The 17,409-nt window shown below is 50.1% G+C and overlaps 7 protein-coding genes across 7 annotated transcripts; 4 read left to right on the forward strand and 3 right to left on the reverse strand.

The window, feature by feature from the left end:
* Window positions 1-528: 528 nt before the first annotated feature.
* On the reverse strand, window positions 529-4,132 carry DEU56DRAFT_983142 (WD40-repeat-containing domain protein; the record flags this gene model as incomplete). The annotated part of the gene is made up of 8 exons (XM_041359936.1): window positions 529-798; window positions 1,710-1,922; window positions 1,975-2,202; window positions 2,256-2,493; window positions 2,546-2,664; window positions 2,715-3,763; window positions 3,814-3,936; window positions 3,985-4,132. The coding sequence occupies 8 exons, from the start codon at window positions 4,130-4,132 to the stop codon at window positions 529-531; spliced, it is 2,388 nt and encodes a 795-aa protein (XP_041204687.1).
* Window positions 4,133-4,487: 355 nt separating this feature from the next.
* Window positions 4,488-5,181, forward strand: DEU56DRAFT_961209 (uncharacterized protein; the record flags this gene model as incomplete). The annotated part of the gene is made up of 1 exon (XM_041359337.1): window positions 4,488-5,181. A coding segment is annotated over exon 1 (615 nt), but the record flags the coding sequence as incomplete, so codon positions are not given.
* A 484-nt stretch (window positions 5,182-5,665) lies between these two features.
* Window positions 5,666-6,148, forward strand: DEU56DRAFT_743464 (uncharacterized protein; the record flags this gene model as incomplete). Its single annotated transcript, XM_041349008.1, has 1 exon — window positions 5,666-6,148. The coding sequence occupies one exon, from the start codon at window positions 5,666-5,668 to the stop codon at window positions 6,146-6,148; it is 483 nt and encodes a 160-aa protein (XP_041204689.1).
* A 1,802-nt stretch (window positions 6,149-7,950) lies between these two features.
* Window positions 7,951-9,285, forward strand: DEU56DRAFT_743460 (uncharacterized protein; the record flags this gene model as incomplete). The annotated part of the gene is made up of 1 exon (XM_041349007.1): window positions 7,951-9,285. The coding sequence occupies one exon, from the start codon at window positions 7,951-7,953 to the stop codon at window positions 9,283-9,285; it is 1,335 nt and encodes a 444-aa protein (XP_041204690.1).
* Window positions 9,286-12,801: 3,516 nt separating this feature from the next.
* Window positions 12,802-13,232, reverse strand: DEU56DRAFT_716477 (uncharacterized protein; the record flags this gene model as incomplete). The annotated part of the gene is made up of 2 exons (XM_041347596.1): window positions 12,802-12,971; window positions 13,022-13,232. Coding segments are annotated over 2 exons (381 nt in total), but the record flags the coding sequence as incomplete, so codon positions are not given.
* A 1,969-nt stretch (window positions 13,233-15,201) lies between these two features.
* Window positions 15,202-16,281, reverse strand: DEU56DRAFT_916344 (uncharacterized protein; the record flags this gene model as incomplete). The annotated part of the gene is made up of 3 exons (XM_041357848.1): window positions 15,202-15,971; window positions 16,019-16,151; window positions 16,198-16,281. 3 exons carry the CDS (start codon window positions 16,279-16,281, stop codon window positions 15,202-15,204), a joined length of 987 nt encoding a protein of 328 aa, XP_041204692.1.
* Window positions 16,282-16,811: 530 nt separating this feature from the next.
* Window positions 16,812-17,166, forward strand: DEU56DRAFT_916345 (uncharacterized protein; the record flags this gene model as incomplete). Its single annotated transcript, XM_041357849.1, has 2 exons — window positions 16,812-16,897; window positions 16,953-17,166. The coding sequence occupies 2 exons, from the start codon at window positions 16,812-16,814 to the stop codon at window positions 17,164-17,166; spliced, it is 300 nt and encodes a 99-aa protein (XP_041204693.1).
* Between the last annotated feature and the right edge of the window lie 243 nt (window positions 17,167-17,409).

A 17,409-nucleotide genomic window follows, 5' to 3' on the forward strand; every position in this document is an offset into this window, starting at 1 on the left:
ATTCTAGTACTATGTGCGCACATGGTATAGGGTTAGTCCCCCACCATAGAGGAGAGTCACGAAGAACGGGATGAGACAACGAAAGATACAATGAAACCCGGAAACCAGTAAATCCATTACAGAGGTAATGAAGAGTGTCATCGATGAGGAACGACATCCCAAGGCGAGTGTTACAAATGAGAGAGAATTTGAAGGCGGGGATGGAGAATACTGTTGATTTTCAGGCGGAGGCTAAGAGCCCCAGACTTCAAGCTTCAAGCTTCAAGGATCAGTGGTCCAGCGGCCAAGGATGGTGTATTGTTCGTCAACTGAGACTGGGGGGAGGAAGGCATGTGATATTTCAAATATGAAACGGTAAAGGACAACCATATAAGTATGGGCGATAATGGTGTTCTTTGCACCAGATGCGATATAAAGTATGTACATAGATCAATTCCATATTCATGACACTGGTATAACAAGTGTCGGAGATGCATATATCAGCGTCGTGATGAGACGCGATGCGATAGCTATTCCTATCAAATATTACTAAAAGTATTGGGCATATGTTCGAACTAACGTCGTTTGAGGGCCAGAAGGCTCGTCCGGTTTGCCCACAGAGTCTAAGTATTCGGCATATGTTCGAACTAACGTCGTTTGAGGGCCAGAAGGCTCGCCCGGTTTGCCCACAGAGTCTAAGTATTCGGCATATGTTCGAACTAACCCCCTTTGAGGACCAGAAGGCTCGCCCGGTTTGCCCGCAGGATATTGCTCGGGCGTCCGCTGACTATCGAGGGCAGGGGGGATGATATTCTCCATCTGTAGTACAAGGTAGATACAAGTGGAGGGAAAGATGGAAATAGGTGTAAAGAGATTCGAGAATAAATACCCCCCACACGGAATGTGGACTCCGCTGTGGCACTCAAGGTGCGTCCACAATCGTGACCATGTATGTACTACTACTAATCAGATGAACAATATAAAATCAAAACAGCGGCGGGAGACTCCGAGAACAGCGGGCCTTCCACAGGCTACCCTGGGCCGTCTCTTCACTTTAGCACATTTGCTTGAAGCAGTCACCCCGTTGGTGCCCTCCGGTGAAGCACCGTGACCATCATGATGGTGCTTGCTATCTAAAATGGGACGTGATAGTGGAAAATTGCGTATGTAATCATATGTCCATTGTCCTGTTATGTAATTACTGTACAGCTTGGCTGTGAGCCGCTGATTCCACAGAACAGAGGAAGAAACATTGAAGTTTAGTTAACCTCCCTGATTGCAGTAACAACTTGAATGTAATTGGCGGATCTCCCAAGAGGAAACAGTAAGCTGAGACTAGACTTGATACCCAATGATCCATTCTACTTTCTTCCGTTCCCAATTCCCAGAGCAGACTTGTCTTACTATTTGCCGGATCCTATTATCCGACGGTTCGCAAGCAACAATTGAGCATGCACCAGAGCGATCCTTTGGATATTTGATGCAGCCCGTTGGCACTTGTGAACTAATCTGGGTCATGATATCATGGGTTGGCAAAACTGATAATATATTCTTAAAAGGCACTGTGAATTCTAGTACTATGTGCGCACATGGTATAGGGTTAGTCCCCAACCATAGGGCAGAGTCATGAAAAACGGGATGAGACAATAAAAGATACAATGAAACCCGGAAGCCAATATGTCGCTTCCTTAATGATGACCATCTGTATTCTGAATAGACATGCAGCAAACCCAGACCATGAAACGAGCACGCCATCCAGCATCTCTTATGGTGATATGGGGATTCGAGTTTGTTCCCACCGTCCCCACGGCACCAGCGGCAGTGGAAGGTGGTAGCTGTGACAATGACGGTGTGCCCCGTGTTGGGCTGTGTTGCTGTGTGGTATGAGCATGGGAGAATCGAAACGAGCTGCCAGCTCGCTTCTTTCTAGCGTGATAGTCTCTCTGCGCGAAAAAGAGTCAGCGACAAAGAATAATGATGAAGGGAAACACGTACAGGCTTGCCTGCTGTGCACGGGACTTCGACTATCGGTGGCTCTCGCAACTGGATGTCTGAACCATGTCGTCTGCGTAGCATGCCAGAGACTATATTTCGAGGCAAGCTGAGTGGGCGACGTTGGGGTTGAGTGTCCCGCCCAGTTGCCCTATGAGGCTTGGAGTGGCGGCGGTGAAAGACGGTCGGTAAGCGACCAAAGAGGGTGCGATGGGTGCGGGACGTAGAAGACTGACAACATATTGATCAAATGCACTGTTGTACGCCACTCGGATATCACGTACATCAACATGACGTGGTATTTCGTCAAAAAACCCTGGGGGAATTCTGCGACTTGGAGCTCCAGCGGTCTGCGATGCTTCTCGCGGTTGACGCGATGTAGCATCAGCCTGGATGGAGTTAGTCAAAATCGATGAAACTATCAAGGAACGCAGTTCAGGAACGAAAAGCAACACTGACATATTTCGCCGAGCCTTTGTTACTCGCGTGCTGTGTGGAGAAAATTGGGTGTGAGGAGATGTGCTGAACAAACAAATGAGCGAAGGACAAGGTTCATCACAACTGATCGGCGCACATCTCTCTGTCGGACTGGATGCCCCTAGGAAAAGGTGAGATCGAGAGGGAAAGAGAAGAGGAGCAGGGTTGACTTGCCTTGGACTTCGCGTCAGGTTTTGCATTGGTATCATCCACGCTCTAAACCAGAGCCGTTAAAAACGTGTTAAGGCGCCAATGCACATACGCACGCCAACTTGGTCGCCACCCCGCCGATTGAGCGCTGCCTCCATGCTCCAAACATATACTTTTGCCTCTAATCCACCACTAACAATGTATTGTCTATCACGGGATATGGCAAGAGCAACAACTCCGTCGTCATGTAAGAGTGGATCTCCGACTAGCTGATTGGTCTTGAGGTCCCAAATGCGAACTGTGCAGTCTTCTGATGCGCTAACGAGATCATTTTCATCAGGCAACAGACACAGGGATCTGACGTTGTTGGTATGACCCAGAAGAACGACGAGCTCCTCTCCATCATTGGACCGCCATTTTCGGATGGTGTGATCACATGACGCAGAGAAGATGTGTGCACCGTCCTTGGACCAACACAATGACGTCACCGAGTAATCATGTCCCTTGATCTCGATGAGCAACTGCCCGTCCTTGGACCACACGCGGATTATACAGTCCATACCGCCGCTCATGAATTTGTCGCATTGCGGAGAGTATTTGACAGCTTCCACCCAGCCATGACCGGTCTCTATTGGTGTCGCTGTTTGTCGGCCAGTATCCGGGTTCCAACGTCGTATGGTGCCGTCTTGCGATCCACTTGCTATCTCCAAGGAATTGGGAGACCAATCGAGGCACCTCACTCCATCATTGTGCCCCTCCCACGGGTCGCCGACCATGATGCCCTTCCTTATGTTCCACAGTCGTAGTCTACCGTCCTTACTTCCACTCGCGACCATTGTTTCATCCGGAGATAATGTCATTGAGCATATCCCCCCACCATCGCTATCCAAAGGCTTTCCTACTGGCTCTCCGTCTTTTTTCCAGTGGCGAATCGACCAGTCATCCGACGCACTCAGTATATTACAACTGGTGCCCAAGCAGGCAAGGCTCCATATGCATCTAGAGTGACCCTCGACGATGCACTCCGGCACCAAGCTCTCTGCCGGACGCACTGGCTTTGGTTTATTCCAGGATGTGGTCCGACTGTCATGGTTGACGAAGTAGGACCGCCCGAGTGGCGAGATGTGCCATTCGCATCCAGCAATAACGAGTTGTCCAGGTTCATCTATGCTCAGCCATGAGTTCCTTGCTCCTAGCGGCACGTTCTTCGCTCACCTAGTCGCACTCCTGGTAAAGGTCGGTTCCGTGAAACCATAGCAAGCGCGTTGTCTTGATATTTTGTTTCACCAACCAACACCTGAAACTGATGCCATTGAGGAGGGAGCGCTTCATTCCCGCCTGCTTCTTGATGGGTCACTCAATATGTATCATAATACTGTTGCTCACCTTCCCAAAGAGCATCCTGGCGGTGCTGTGCACCATATGGTGGTGGATACTTTGCTCCCGCTCGAAGAGGCGCAACACGTGCTGGCGAGTCTAACAGCGCTTCTCTCTGTCTGGTTGACGTACTTGACTCGGCCTCTTTGCGGGGCATGTCAAGAAGAGATGACGAGGGCAGGCACGGGAATGCGTAAATCAATAGTTGAGGGCAAGGAAAGATGGTGATGATGAACGGATCTGCTAGATGCTCAGATTTGCTTGGAGGCAACCTTGGTAAGAATACAAGTTGGCGGCAGTGCTTTGAATTTCGTTACACTTCGGTTTGTTCCGTCTGATAATTACTTGCACTAAATTTGTCAGCGAGCGCTAAGATATGGAGTATGCTTAAGCTTGAGCCCAGGTTCGACAGATATTGTCTTCTAAGCGAGTCCGAGGCACGAGGACGAGCGTAGAATGTTGTCTATGTGGCAGATGTCCTTTTTGGGACATCTCTTCTTTGCTTCGTACTACTACTACTTGCAGACTCTCAGACTCTTAGTCGTATTACTCGAACTTTCGCCTCTATCAGACGACGACGCAATTAACAAAATGCCTCGTCTACAAAGTGATCCGAACTTAAGTATCTGCCCAGACTACGCAGACGCAGCTTTCGCCGACACGAGGCTACAACTCACCAATGAGAACATAAACGAACAGCAAGCCATCGCAATTCTTAGGAACATATGGCAAGCCGACAACAACATCGCTAAAGCTCAATGGGAGAGACAAGTAGACGAAGATAGAGAGCGAGATGAGCACATGGAAAGGCTCAACGACGAGGAACGTGAAAGGCGAGAACACGATCGCATGGAAGAAGACGAAGCCACGCAGAAAGAAGATAAGAAGAAGAACAAGTTCAAGTATACTTCTATCCCACAACGTGACGTACCCACAGAGCCCGTCATCATCCCATCTTCTTATGCTACCCGCAAACTCGACAAAGGCGACTATGTCGAATTATGGTACTTCACCAACGCAGGTCTGGACGACGCAAAACTCAAGACCTCGGTCAATGACGACGCCATGATCATGGCAACGTTGGCAGGTGGTGAGACAGCTTGGGTAGCAGCAGCGTCAATGCGAAACGCCAGTACTGTCGTCGACGACCAGAATCTTCCCTTCGAGGACTTCTGCCAAGCCTGCCCCCGCATCATCACAGCCATGGAACAGGCAGCTTGGCCAGCCGACCGGATCAAGATGATGGCCATATTCTGGCGGAACTTACAAGTGCATGAGTACCGCTCGATGAGAGATCCCTTAGCCCAAACAGCGCTGCTTGTTTATCAAGCAGAGCAACGGAAACTATGGCATATAGCAGTCAAGTCAGCAGCAGGGGCCTATGATCTATCACGCATCAATGAGACTTTGTTAGAACGTACGCGGACTAACGTCTACCTCGAAGAGCGTAAGAGACAGGACAATCAACGGGACTACAAGGTTAGTTTCCAATCATCATACTCGAATTACCGAGCATACACTGACGATGTGTTTACTTCCCTTTTCTATAAACACCAACATCGAACGCATTCGTTTTTCAACGTTGCCTCACGATACACGCCACACGCTACATCTTGCCACATGCCACACCATGCCACACCGCTACACATGACAATCACGTCACCAGCTAGATCAGCAGATCAATGCCCTCATGACTGGGAGCCAATCCTCCAATCAGAGTCACAGGAACAAGGAGAACTGGCGCTCATCACGAGACTCGCGTAGACGATCCGCATCACCTAGAACAGGGAGGGACGCTCGCCAACACTCAACGTCCCCAAGAACAGGCAGGAATGCACGCCGTCCCTCATCTCCCGACCCGAACAAGCGTTCGCGGCAGGATTTTCGAAGCAGCGCAAGTGGAAGCTCCCTATCCGCTTGCGCAGTGTGTTTGGGAAGGCATCCCCACCGAATCGTCGAATGCAAAGCGACCAAGACTTGGGACAATGCAGCCGATACTATCTGCACCCGAGTCAGCAAGGTCCTCACCATGTGGGATGGTCGCCCAATATGCAGCGACTGGCAAAGAGTCGCCGGGTGCAGCGACACCACGCACGACAAACGACACTTCTGTTCTGGATGTGCTGCCTCCTCTCACGGAGTGCAGACGTGCGCTCGAGCGCAGAAAGCTTAAAGCTCTCACGCCGTACAACGCTGACGCTTGGGAGATGTATCTTACACAAGCAGGACTCGTTGAGAGATATGCGCACATACCCCCAGGTCTTCGCGAGGGTTTTAATCTTAATTTTCCCGTTATTACAGTCACGCAAACGCCCCCAAACAAAGACTCAATTGTTGTCTATACAAATGAATTCCAATCCATTGTCAAATCAGAAATTCAAAAAGAAAGATATATTGGTCCCTGTACAGCCGCTGGTATCGAAAGCCTCATCGGCCCGTTTCAATCCTCCCCTTTATCCATCATCCCGAAACCAGGATGACCAGGACGCTTTCGCGTTATCCAAGACTATTCCTTTCCTCACTCGCGCACCATTAAGTTCCCAAACGATTCCATTAATTCACAAATCAATGTGGATGAGTTCCCCAGTACTTGGGGAACATTCCACACCATCGAGCTTCTCATCAGTCGTTTACCTCCCGGATCACAGATCGCCACGAGGGACGTTTCAGAAGCTTACCGAACAATCCCCTTACATCACTCACAATGGCCAGGTGCAGTGGTACGTATTGCCGACGATCGCTTCTGCATCGACATGTGTACTTGTTTCGGGGTGTCCCCTTCCGCGGGGGCATATGGTTCCCTCGCAGATGCAGGGCTCGATATTTTTAGATCGGTCGGCATTGGACCCACGTCACGCTGGGTCGACGACCACCTCTTTTTCCGGATACGAAAGGAACATCTCGAAGAGTACAACAAACGCCGTCAACAGTGGCACAAGAGTATTATCGAGGAGGGCGAGCATCAGGATGGGGGTAGGATATGGTTTGGAGGGCACATTTTTGACGATGGCACCACAGAAGAGTTTGATGAAGACTGTAGATTCCCGCTGGTCGACTTTTCGAGCGCTTCACCACGTTCGCACGAAGATTCCCTTTTTACATTCAATTTTGATGACATCGATCGTATATCTCGCGTCACGCGAACTCCTTGGGAGCTTCAAAAGGATTCCCCTTTTGCGTACTGCAATCCATACATTGGACTCGCTTGGGATCTCGCGAACGGTATGGTATATCTTGAACACGAGAAGAAGACTAAGTATCTACGCGCAGTGGAAGAATGGCGGCAACGCGCTACGCATGTGCTTACTGACGTACAGAAGCTGCACGGCAAGCTTCTGCATGTGTCATTGGTACTACCACGAGGACGAGCATACCTCACGAAACTTGAGGTTATGCTGCGGATTTGTCACACGCACCCCTTCTTACCACATCGTCCGGCTAAAGGTCTCGCGGAGGACCTTAAATGGTGGACCGACGTCTTGCAGAATGCCTTCGTCGGACGCCGTATCCCAGCACCAGTTACCCTATTCAACCCAAAGGCGTATTCCGATGCAAGTTCCGGAGTTGGTATCGCGATCATCATTGGTGAAAGGTGGAGAGCATGGAAACTGTACCCAGGTTGGACGACCCTTGACGGCCAGAGAGATATCGGATGGGCAGAAGCCGTCGGTTTCGAGCTTCTCGTTCGATACATTATCGCCTTGGATCGACCAGAACGACACTACAGCCTATACGGTGACAACCAGGGAGTCATTGAGGGTTGGAAGAACGGACGCAGCCGCAATACCGCCGTCAACGAGGTTTTCCGGCGGATATTCGGAGTCCTACAAGACCTACCATCTACATACTCTTTCCACCCAACATATATCGCCAGCGACTTCAATCCAGCCGACCCTCCCTCCCGGGGAATCTATGGAGACCCTAAGCTCCTCCTCGCACCCATCCCTATCCCCCTCCCATTGTGCTCCTTCATTTATGACCCCTTCGAGTCAGCGTGACGAAGTGCAGCCAGCGTTAGCTCCTTCCTACCTGCTTTCCACCATCCCAACCAGTGCGCAGATAGCAAGTCCTCCTCCAGCTAACGAAAACACAGCTCAACGGGCATCAGACCATAGAACCAAACACCGTTTCACAGCTCCACTCACTGTCACACCCTCGCTATCAAAACCAGCACCATACAAGGAAGGCTTAGTCCCCGCTACATCGGTACTGCGTCCTCATTGCCTAGCCAGGGATCGGCTCAAACTGTGGCGCCCAGTTGAAAGCAGATCATTAAGGAACGCTGACAGGAAGATTCTCGCAATAACGGACGAAGACTTACAACGCGTCCTCACAGTGATGAATTCAGCGTGGACGCAGAGCACGAGAGAATCGTATGGTGCCGGGTTATTGGTTTATCACGTCTTCTGTGACACGAGAAGCGTCCCAGAACTTCAAAGGTGTCCTGCAGACACACTCACAATCCTCGCTTTCGTTGCGAGCTGTGCCGGAGCTTACGCAGGACGAACCTTGGCGAATTATGTGTTTGCTATCCGCGCATGGCATGTCCTTCATGGACATACGTGGGCCATTCAACAACACCAATTAAAGTCCGCATTGGACGGTGCAGCAATTCAGGCCCCCCCAGACTCCAAGCGCGCTAAGAGAGAACCTTTTACAATCAATTCCATTATCCAAATCAGAGCGCATCTAGACCTCCACGCACCTCTTGATACAGCGGTATTCGCATGCCTAACTAGCGCCTTTTACTCTCTCGCTCGGCTCGGAGAACTAACTGTCAAATCCATCAAGATTTTCACGCCTCAGGAGCACGTGAAACGAGCAGACGTTAGAATGGATTGCGAAGATCGAAATGGGTTACGGGTCTCGAAGATCCACGTACCGCGCACGAAGACGTCAACTACAGGTGAAGATATCTATTGGGCACGACAGTCAGACAGCACAGATCCTGAAGCAGCTCTAATCCAACACTTCACAATCAATGAGCCCTTACCCAATGATCACCTCTTCACGTGGAGACACCCCAAAGGCCCGCGTCCCTTAACGCGAGGCGCGTTCTTAAAAAGGATCGCTAGCATCGCGAAACAAGGAGGGTGTCCTGACCTCAAAGGACACGGTATTCGCATTGGGGGGACGTTAGAGTACTTGCTCCGCGGAATTCCATTCGACGTCGTCAAGTCTATGGGAAGGTGGTCGAGTGAAGCTTTCACCATCTACCTGCGTGATCACGCCCTCATCATGGCCCCATACCTGCAAGATACTCCCATCATTGAACCCTTCACGCGATACACCATGCCAGTGATGCGCTAAATCAATGGTATGTCTCACCCCGCTCCTTATAAATAGGGAGTCCAAGCTGCGCCTGACGCGTCGCTGGGCTCCTTAGAATTTTCGGGAATCACGGCTCATCTCGATTTATTAGGTCCGGGGCGATGTTTCTGGCCGAAAGCCCCTACGGGGCTTTGCCCAAATACCTACATGCAGCATTCATTTCGTATTCGTAGTTCAGATTGTATTTATTACGAATCAATCTGATATATTCTTCTCTGACCACAAAAGTTAGTCAGAACACATAGATTGTCTTCTAAGCGAGTCCGAGGCACGAGGACGAGCATAGCACCCTTGGCAGCACTTTTCAGTGCTTCCCACGGTCTGTCAGACCCGGTTCTTCTGCAGGACACAACACGTCTCTGAGACAACCCTCTCCTAGGAGGATCTCCCTCAAACCCTCGAGAGTCACCTTAGTACCCTCGTCGAAGGGTTGGTTCTGGTTGTCGTCCTAGAGCCTCCAGCGTGTTATCATGGGTCCTGCCGCCCTCGAGCCACCAGAGCACCCTCGTCGGAGGGTTGGCTTCCGTCGCCCTCAAGATAATCTAGAGCCTCTGGTGCTCCTCGCACTTGTATTATGTTCTCCCCTTGCCCTTATGTCATATCTCCAATGTTTTTACTCACCTATGTTATATTATTGTATGTTTTCTCGTCACACCTCATGTTTTTTTTCCGCCGGAGTTATGTTTGTAGTTTGCACTTATGTTATTCTGATGAAACATATCATCATTCTAAAGGTTCATAGCATTTTCAAACATGTTCTGAAGTAAACGAGAGCAGGCATTGGAGCTGCTATACTGACATTGTCAAAACAAGGTAAACAACAAGGTCCATAGTAACATAAGTAGGGTATGAGCGCATATCAAACGTCAAATTAAGATGAAGGCCCAGGGTGCGGAGAGTTGACTGGATCTCGACTGAATGATCGCCGTCCAGTGTCATGATGGGCATAGTCCGAAGATGGAGCATTACGGACGCGATCCGTCCATCTGGAATCCTGGTATCGAGTCCTGCCTTGGGGGTACCCACTGTCACGGTAAGCTCCTCCACCAAATGCCCGCCGCTCATCAAGATCATCGCGGCGAGAGTATCCACTTTCACGAGCATAGTCAGGACCAAGTACGGGACTGTATCGACTTGGGTATGCATGTCCGCGCTCACCACGAGCATAATGGTCATCACGGTGTACCTCCAAGGCCGGAGGGCTATCCCGCATGGTGAAGTCACTGTTGGCACGAGGCTCGCTGGGTCCGTAATGGTTGTGAGGTTGCAAACTAGTATAGCGGGGGTTGTGAAAGTCACGGTGATAGAAGGCATCGCGAGGGTGGAGAGCATCATGCTCGATGATTGGGGTTTCTTCATGGACCTCACGACGACGCACAGCGTCGTGCATATACCATGGCTCGCGAGAATAACTACGAAGAGGCTGACGAGGGTCATGCAAAGTGTCGCGAAGGGCATGATGGAGAGTGTCTCGAGGATCACGGAGGACATCATGACGAGGCTCTTGCAGATTGCGAAGAGGGTCATCCTCATGAGGGTCGTTGCGACGGTTGTGGACAACCTCATGGTGAGGTTCCTGTGGGTGGCGTATACCCTCGTTGGAGTCTCCCTGGATGCCCTCGCTGGAGTCTCGCTGGTTACCCTCGTGAGGGTCATGAGGGACAGGAAGCTCGTCATGAGCTTGGTGTGGGGTATCTGCAGGGTCACGAGAGTCGCGAGAGTCGCGAACAGCAATGGGATTGGTGATTTGAGGTGGTTCCGGCTGATCTCTTACTGGCCTGCCATCCTGCATTACCTCCGAAGGCAAGTCTTCCTGTAACGTTTCCACAGGGACGTTATCTAAAGCAGGGGAGACGACACTCTTCACAGCCGCATCCATCTTCTCGCCCTCATCAACTCCAGATGCATCCGAGGGGCTGTACACCATGCGAAGAGCACGTTTCATCGTACCCTTAGATTCCAGCTCTGGTGATGCCGCCACACTTGATGACCCCACTGTCAATGGGGACAGAGGACCGCCCTTCATTGGAGAGGTTGTCGAAGTTGGTACGGCAGGCGCTTTGGGTTGCTTTGGTCGTGCAGCCTTCTTCCCCACTTTCGAAGTGTCAGTCTTCTCGTTGGATGGGGCTAGCTTCTTTGACGCACGCGATGTGTTCGTAGACTTCAATTTCCTCTTCTTCCCGCGTGCTTCTTCATAGTCAGTGTCAGGCTCTGCGGCAGCATTCTCCGTGGCTGAAGAAAGTTCGATCACTTCACTCAGTGCCGCAGTCGGTTCTGGTTTTGGAGCAGATTTGGCTGGGCGTGAGGGCAGTGCAACAACCTTAAATGGACGTGATGGTGGTGGTGCAACGACCTCTCTACCCGCATGGTAGGTTTTCGGAACTTGCGAACAGCAAGGTACCGCTGGATGATAGTCATCTGAGTCAGCGTTGGAGTCGGAATCATCGGGTGGTGGAGAGGCCTTCGTCACTTTATCGGCCTTCTTCACTTTGGTAGCTGCATTGCTAGGCTTGAGACGAGCTGGGCCGTGGTAGTCGGTGTCGCCATTAATAAACAGTCGTCGAGCACCGGCATGTGGGACAGTCGGACGGAGGTGCTATGCCTGTGATGACTGGCCTCTCAGAGGCCATAACGGATGCTCAACATAACATTAGAATCATAATGTTCTTACAGCAACATAATTGACACTTACCTCGATGCGCCTTGTCGACTTTGACAACTTGCATCGTTCCTGACTTCAATGCCTCCACGAGCACCGCGATTTCCTTCTGTGTCAACGCCCCGATGCCCTTGTTCTTCGAGTTCTCGTTGTGAGCTTCACCAGGCAAGAGGCACTTGTGGGCCGGATACCCTCTGATGCAGAGATTGGCATCAGCAAGCGCACTGGACATGCCCTTCCAAGGGAAGTTTTTATCCCAAGCACACTTCCCCCCAAGCTGGGCTGGTGTACATTTAGTCAAATGGATCAAAAGACCAGCAACGTTCCGACATACCAACTTGTTTGATAAGTTCAAGCTTCACCCACTTCAGACCATCATCCCGCCCCTCAGGAGCCTGAGACTGATCACGACCATCATTTGGAGTCGAGTGGGGGGTCAATGGGTCGCTGTGGGCATCGTCATGGAACACTTCATCCACCGCAGCCAAGGATGAAATGTTACTGTTGAAGATACAGTGTCAGTTGTATCACAAACATAGTTATATTTATATTTTTACTTACTACACATGTGCCTTGATATGACCGATGATGGCATCATCGCTAGCACGGCATCGTGTCTGCCAGAACTGTATCTTGCTAAGTATGTGAGGATTTAGACGACGAAAAATCTCACCCCTGCAGCACCTGGCGTGCAATATGAATGGCCAAGTGACCCGTCTTCGTTGACCACTTTGCCACAGAGGACGATGGCCGCTTCAAAGCCAGATTTAGCGGAAGCAGACTCGAGCTACAATAACAAAATGGGTGATGACAAAACTTCGGGCGAGATAACGTACAATCTGTATTACCCTTCGATAATGTTTCTGGAATCCCTGTCCGCGCTGAGCTATTGTTTGAGTAGATGATCCAAGGAGCGCTGCCTCCTCATGCATTGACAGGAGGTCTTGGTAAGAATCGGGATAGGCCTCTTTGAATTTGTCGTAACATTGAGTGCGCACAGTTGCACCTGTAAGGAATATAAATCTCCTATGGAACAAGATGTAATATGGTACTCACTAGGTGTGCCGCCTCCAGCTGGGGCCTCCCTGCCAATGCGTGCAAGTTCTGTCTGGATATGCTCTTTGAAGTAGTTGGCATACAAGTTCCAATAGTTAGTACCATTCATGGTGCGTCCGCGACTTTTCAAGAACAAGTTGATCAATTGGGAAACAGGGAATGTGGTAGACATAGATAGATTGAGAAAGCATTGCTCGACTGCAGCAAAACCCAACATCGAGCGCCGCATTCAACTCTGCAGACCTGCGTCCAGTAACCGTATGTCCCTCTTGATGGGTCACCGGCTCGTGCTCTTCGGGAAAGTGTTCGCAAAAGGCAGTGGCTGCACCAATGGCATTTGTTGAGGGGGCAGTGTTAGTCTGGAACGGCGTTGGTGGAATGACGTTTGTTGCTGGCAGGGGAGGCGCGTGCTCTCGAGGCGATGATGATGGGAGGATGAATGTAGCGTGGGGCTCTAAGGAACATGTGCGAGAGGCCATTGTTTGACCCGATGAACTCGCAGGAAAACTAAAACCTGGTGGCGGTGCTAACCGGTTCAACTCCTGCGTGAGGAGGTGATGTTGGGATCCTCCAGGTAAAAATGACTGAGCATCCATCATGCTAAAGGCGTCAGTGGAGTTAGGATCCATCCATGGTTGTTCGCCCATAGAACCATAAAAAATGTCCTGGAGCTGTGCAGGAGCATGTGGAGCGGGAAATGGTGAGGCGTGTCGACTACTAGCCGCGCGGACCGTTAGCGATGACGTTTTGTTTGTTGAAGTACTGTCTGGCACCACATGGGCGAAGTTTGGTGCACCAGACTGCGCAGATACGGGATCTTGATCTCCCATAGTGGGGTTCTGAAAGGCCTGGCGGCGGATAGATGCCCCTTTGACGAGGCCAACATCCCGCTCTGTGGCCCTAAGCTTACTCCTCAGTCGTGAGGGAGTCAGCTCAACAGGTGGTGTTGCGCATCGACGACCACCACCAAACTGTTCTTGCATATAATCGAAGGTATCCGTGGATAAGGCCGCAAAGCTTGGGTGAGGAGACGATGGGATATCAGGGATGTTTTGGGTCATTTCTGCAGTATGTAGTCAGTAGTTGTCCATAGAAGAAGTACGTGAGTGCACGCCTACTTACCTGTATGTGAAATACTGGAGAGCAAATCTGATGGTAATTCGGAAGGGGCACGAAAAAAAATACCAGTGCTCTGATACTTATGAGGCTGGTTTGAGCTAAAATGGGTCCCTCTGTGCGACGGTGATCCATGGTGTCATTCGGACTAAAAAATTTAGAATGGAGCGGTAGAACAGAAGCTAAACAAACGTACAAGATTAAATTTGTTGGGTTAATGGCCGAGATACACAAGCTCATGAGGGTGTGAGCGAGGGTTTGAGCGAGGGTTTGAGGAGGGTGTGAGCGAGGGTTTGAGGAGGCTCGGGAGGCTAGAGGGAGGTTCACATTGATGCTAATATGAATAACGTTAAGCACAAGTGACTTACTTTGCAGCCGAAGATACGGTCTAGACCCACTGTCAGTACCATTATGTTGGAAAGGCTGAAAGAATATTGAGGATGACCCGAATTTAGACAGCAGCGAATACAGATAAAGTTGAGCATGAGGAAGTTGACTTACTTTGCGGCCAGGGGCTTGGACTGGTGGTCTCATCATGTCAGAGAGGCTGAAATGAGCATTAGAAATCACAGGTGACTTACTTTGCGACCAATGACTCTCGAGTCTTGGCAAATCGAAGTGGTCACCAGGGTAATCAGAAACGGTAACTGTGACCCAAGACATTGGTCATCGCTGAAGAGGGTATAGAGAGTGGGGAAGTTGACAGAGGAGGTTATGGGGATGCTCGAGAGGCTACACTGCAAAATAATTGTTGTGACTAAAGATAACAATGTAACGCCAACTTACTACTACCGAGTTGGAATCAATTGAGATCTGATCCCGCATATCAGAATTTAATGTAGAATTTCGAAATGAATTGTGGTACTAACATGGTATCTACATTCCATTGGTTGTTATTATACTAGTCAGCGCGTAGCAGGCCAATGATCGCTTTCAGGCGAGACTCCTCGTAACGATGAGGTACGACTACCGAGTTGGAATCAAATGAGACCTGATACCGCACATCAGAAATTAATGTAGAATTTTAAAAAGAATTGTGGTACTAACATGTTATCTACATCCAGTCAACCTCTGAGACGTTTAGAAGGCCGATAATCGCTTTCAGACAACTCGTCGTCTATAGTCATACTTTGATCATCATATTCAGAAGTGGACGAAGACCGCGTGACAGAAGTTATCGGTGGGATGAGATCCTCGGTGTGAGTAGGGTGTGGTGGCAGAAATGATTTGTGCACAGCTCTAGAAGCTGGCCGGGGTGGCGGGCGTGACATTGCTACGACAGCTGGCCGGGGTGGCGGACGTGATATTTCTACAAAAACTTGGACATGTCGACGAATAGCAGAAGTTGTAGGATGAGGAGGTGCAGGAAGTGGTGCAGGAGGTGTTGCAGGAGGTGTTGCAGGACGAGTAGATGGTGTAGCAGGGCGAGTAGTTGGTGTAGCAGGAGGTGAGGGGAGACGACGAGGCCCTTTTCGGTCAATGTTGCCATCTGCGAATGCACGTCGCCCACGAGGGTGGCTTGAGCGATGTGATGGTGCCTCTCCAATGATAATTGGGTCCCTGGAAGTCAAGAGGCGTGAGCGGGCAGCATCGCTCGTGATGGCTCGGATAGTGAGGGTGCCTGTCTTGAGAGCGTTGACAAGGTTAGCACGATGACGGATGGTCAAATCATGTATGCCTTTGGTCCGCCTGAGCGTGGGTCGAATCTCGCCGGGCATCAAAGTCTCTTCAGGGTAGTTCACGAGGCAACATCCGAGCCGAGCTAGTTCATTGGGCAAGGTTTTCCAGGGGAAGTCTTTTGGGGAACGGCCATGCAGCGTGCCGCCAACAGAAGCTGAAAGAAAGTCAAGATTAGTGTAAAAGAGAACTGACGAAACTTACCAGCAAGCGCCGTTATGCCACCCATAATGCAAGGAATACCATCAAGGGCCTTCCATCCACAGTCGTGAACTTGTAGACTGGCAGTAACCTCACTAACTCCTGGGCCCTCTGTCGACACCGCCGCATCCACGAGCTAGAAGCGATCAGCAGAACGGATATGAAACTGACTGGGGACTTACGAGGTGAGTAGTTACAAAAGAGTGCGAGTCTGTCTGCGTGGCGGCATCAACAAGGTGCGAGGGCTTGGATATGGTCATAGTCATTTTGCAAAGTACAAACAAGGTACGAGAGTAGATGCAGTTAATCGATAACACGCAAGAGAAGCCATAGAAATCTTTGGGATGTCACAGGGTAATTTTCAAAAAAGCATTGAATGAGGATAGCGCCAAGAAGCTATGACTTACCAAACCTGGTAAATGAGCGCAGAACTTTAATTCATAACATAGTGTTGGCACCAAGCGCTCAAGAGGGTTGTCGAGGCTACTGCGGGCCTCCTGCGAGGTGAAAATCACATCTGTGAGCCAATGCGCTCGAGCATATAACTCGTACTGAATTAAACAGACAAACATATGGACATTCACTAGCATTCAAGGTGTCTAAACCAGCCTCATGGGCTCCAGCAGTACGCCCCATTGTGCTAACACCAAATTTTGAACAGGGACGCTACAGTTAATGGCTGTATTGTATTTCTCCAACTGACAGGGCAATATAGCAGTACGAACTTCACGACAACTTGTGATCTTGTTAGGTACCATTTTTACAATTCATCTGCTTTCCCCTGTCATAATTCATCATGGGCCGGCGAGCAAAATACCTCACATTAGATGAGAAAGCAGCTGCCTCACAACAACATAGAGAATCATATTCTCAGTCACAAAGGTAAGCATTATATGTCTCTTGTCCAACTTTAATTCACATGTTTTCATTATCACAGAGGTAAAATAGTGAGGCAAGCTCAGAATGCTCGTTACTACGCCAAGCGTCATGGTCGACGTGGACCTCGTACATCCAAGATCATGTCTGAAGCACCTCTCACGTCTTCCTTGTTGCAATTCGCGGCTCTCCCCCTTCCCGATTCTTATCTCTTTCGCCAATCCCTTGCCGGTTCAAACTTGATCGACGAATCTGACCTTTTGCAATGGGACTAAACCACCTCCTTACGATTTCCCCAATCCTCCCGACTCGCCAGAGGAAGAGCGTTTTACAAATAACATCGTCGATGTGATGCATGGACGTCATTTGCGGATCGAAAGGGATTCTTGTGCACAACGCACGGCCATGTATAACAGGGGAGAGAGTGACAGAGTTCTCGAGGAGATTCAAGAGGCGCAAAAGAGTTTACTTACAGGCTGGGATGAGCTTCATACTTGTGTCTCACACTTGCAGGCATG

The sequence above is a fragment of the Suillus clintonianus genome (assembly GCF_016758775.1).
Source record: "Suillus clintonianus strain FC179 chromosome Unknown DEU56scaffold_84, whole genome shotgun sequence".
Taxonomy (NCBI): domain Eukaryota; kingdom Fungi; phylum Basidiomycota; class Agaricomycetes; order Boletales; family Suillaceae; genus Suillus; species Suillus clintonianus.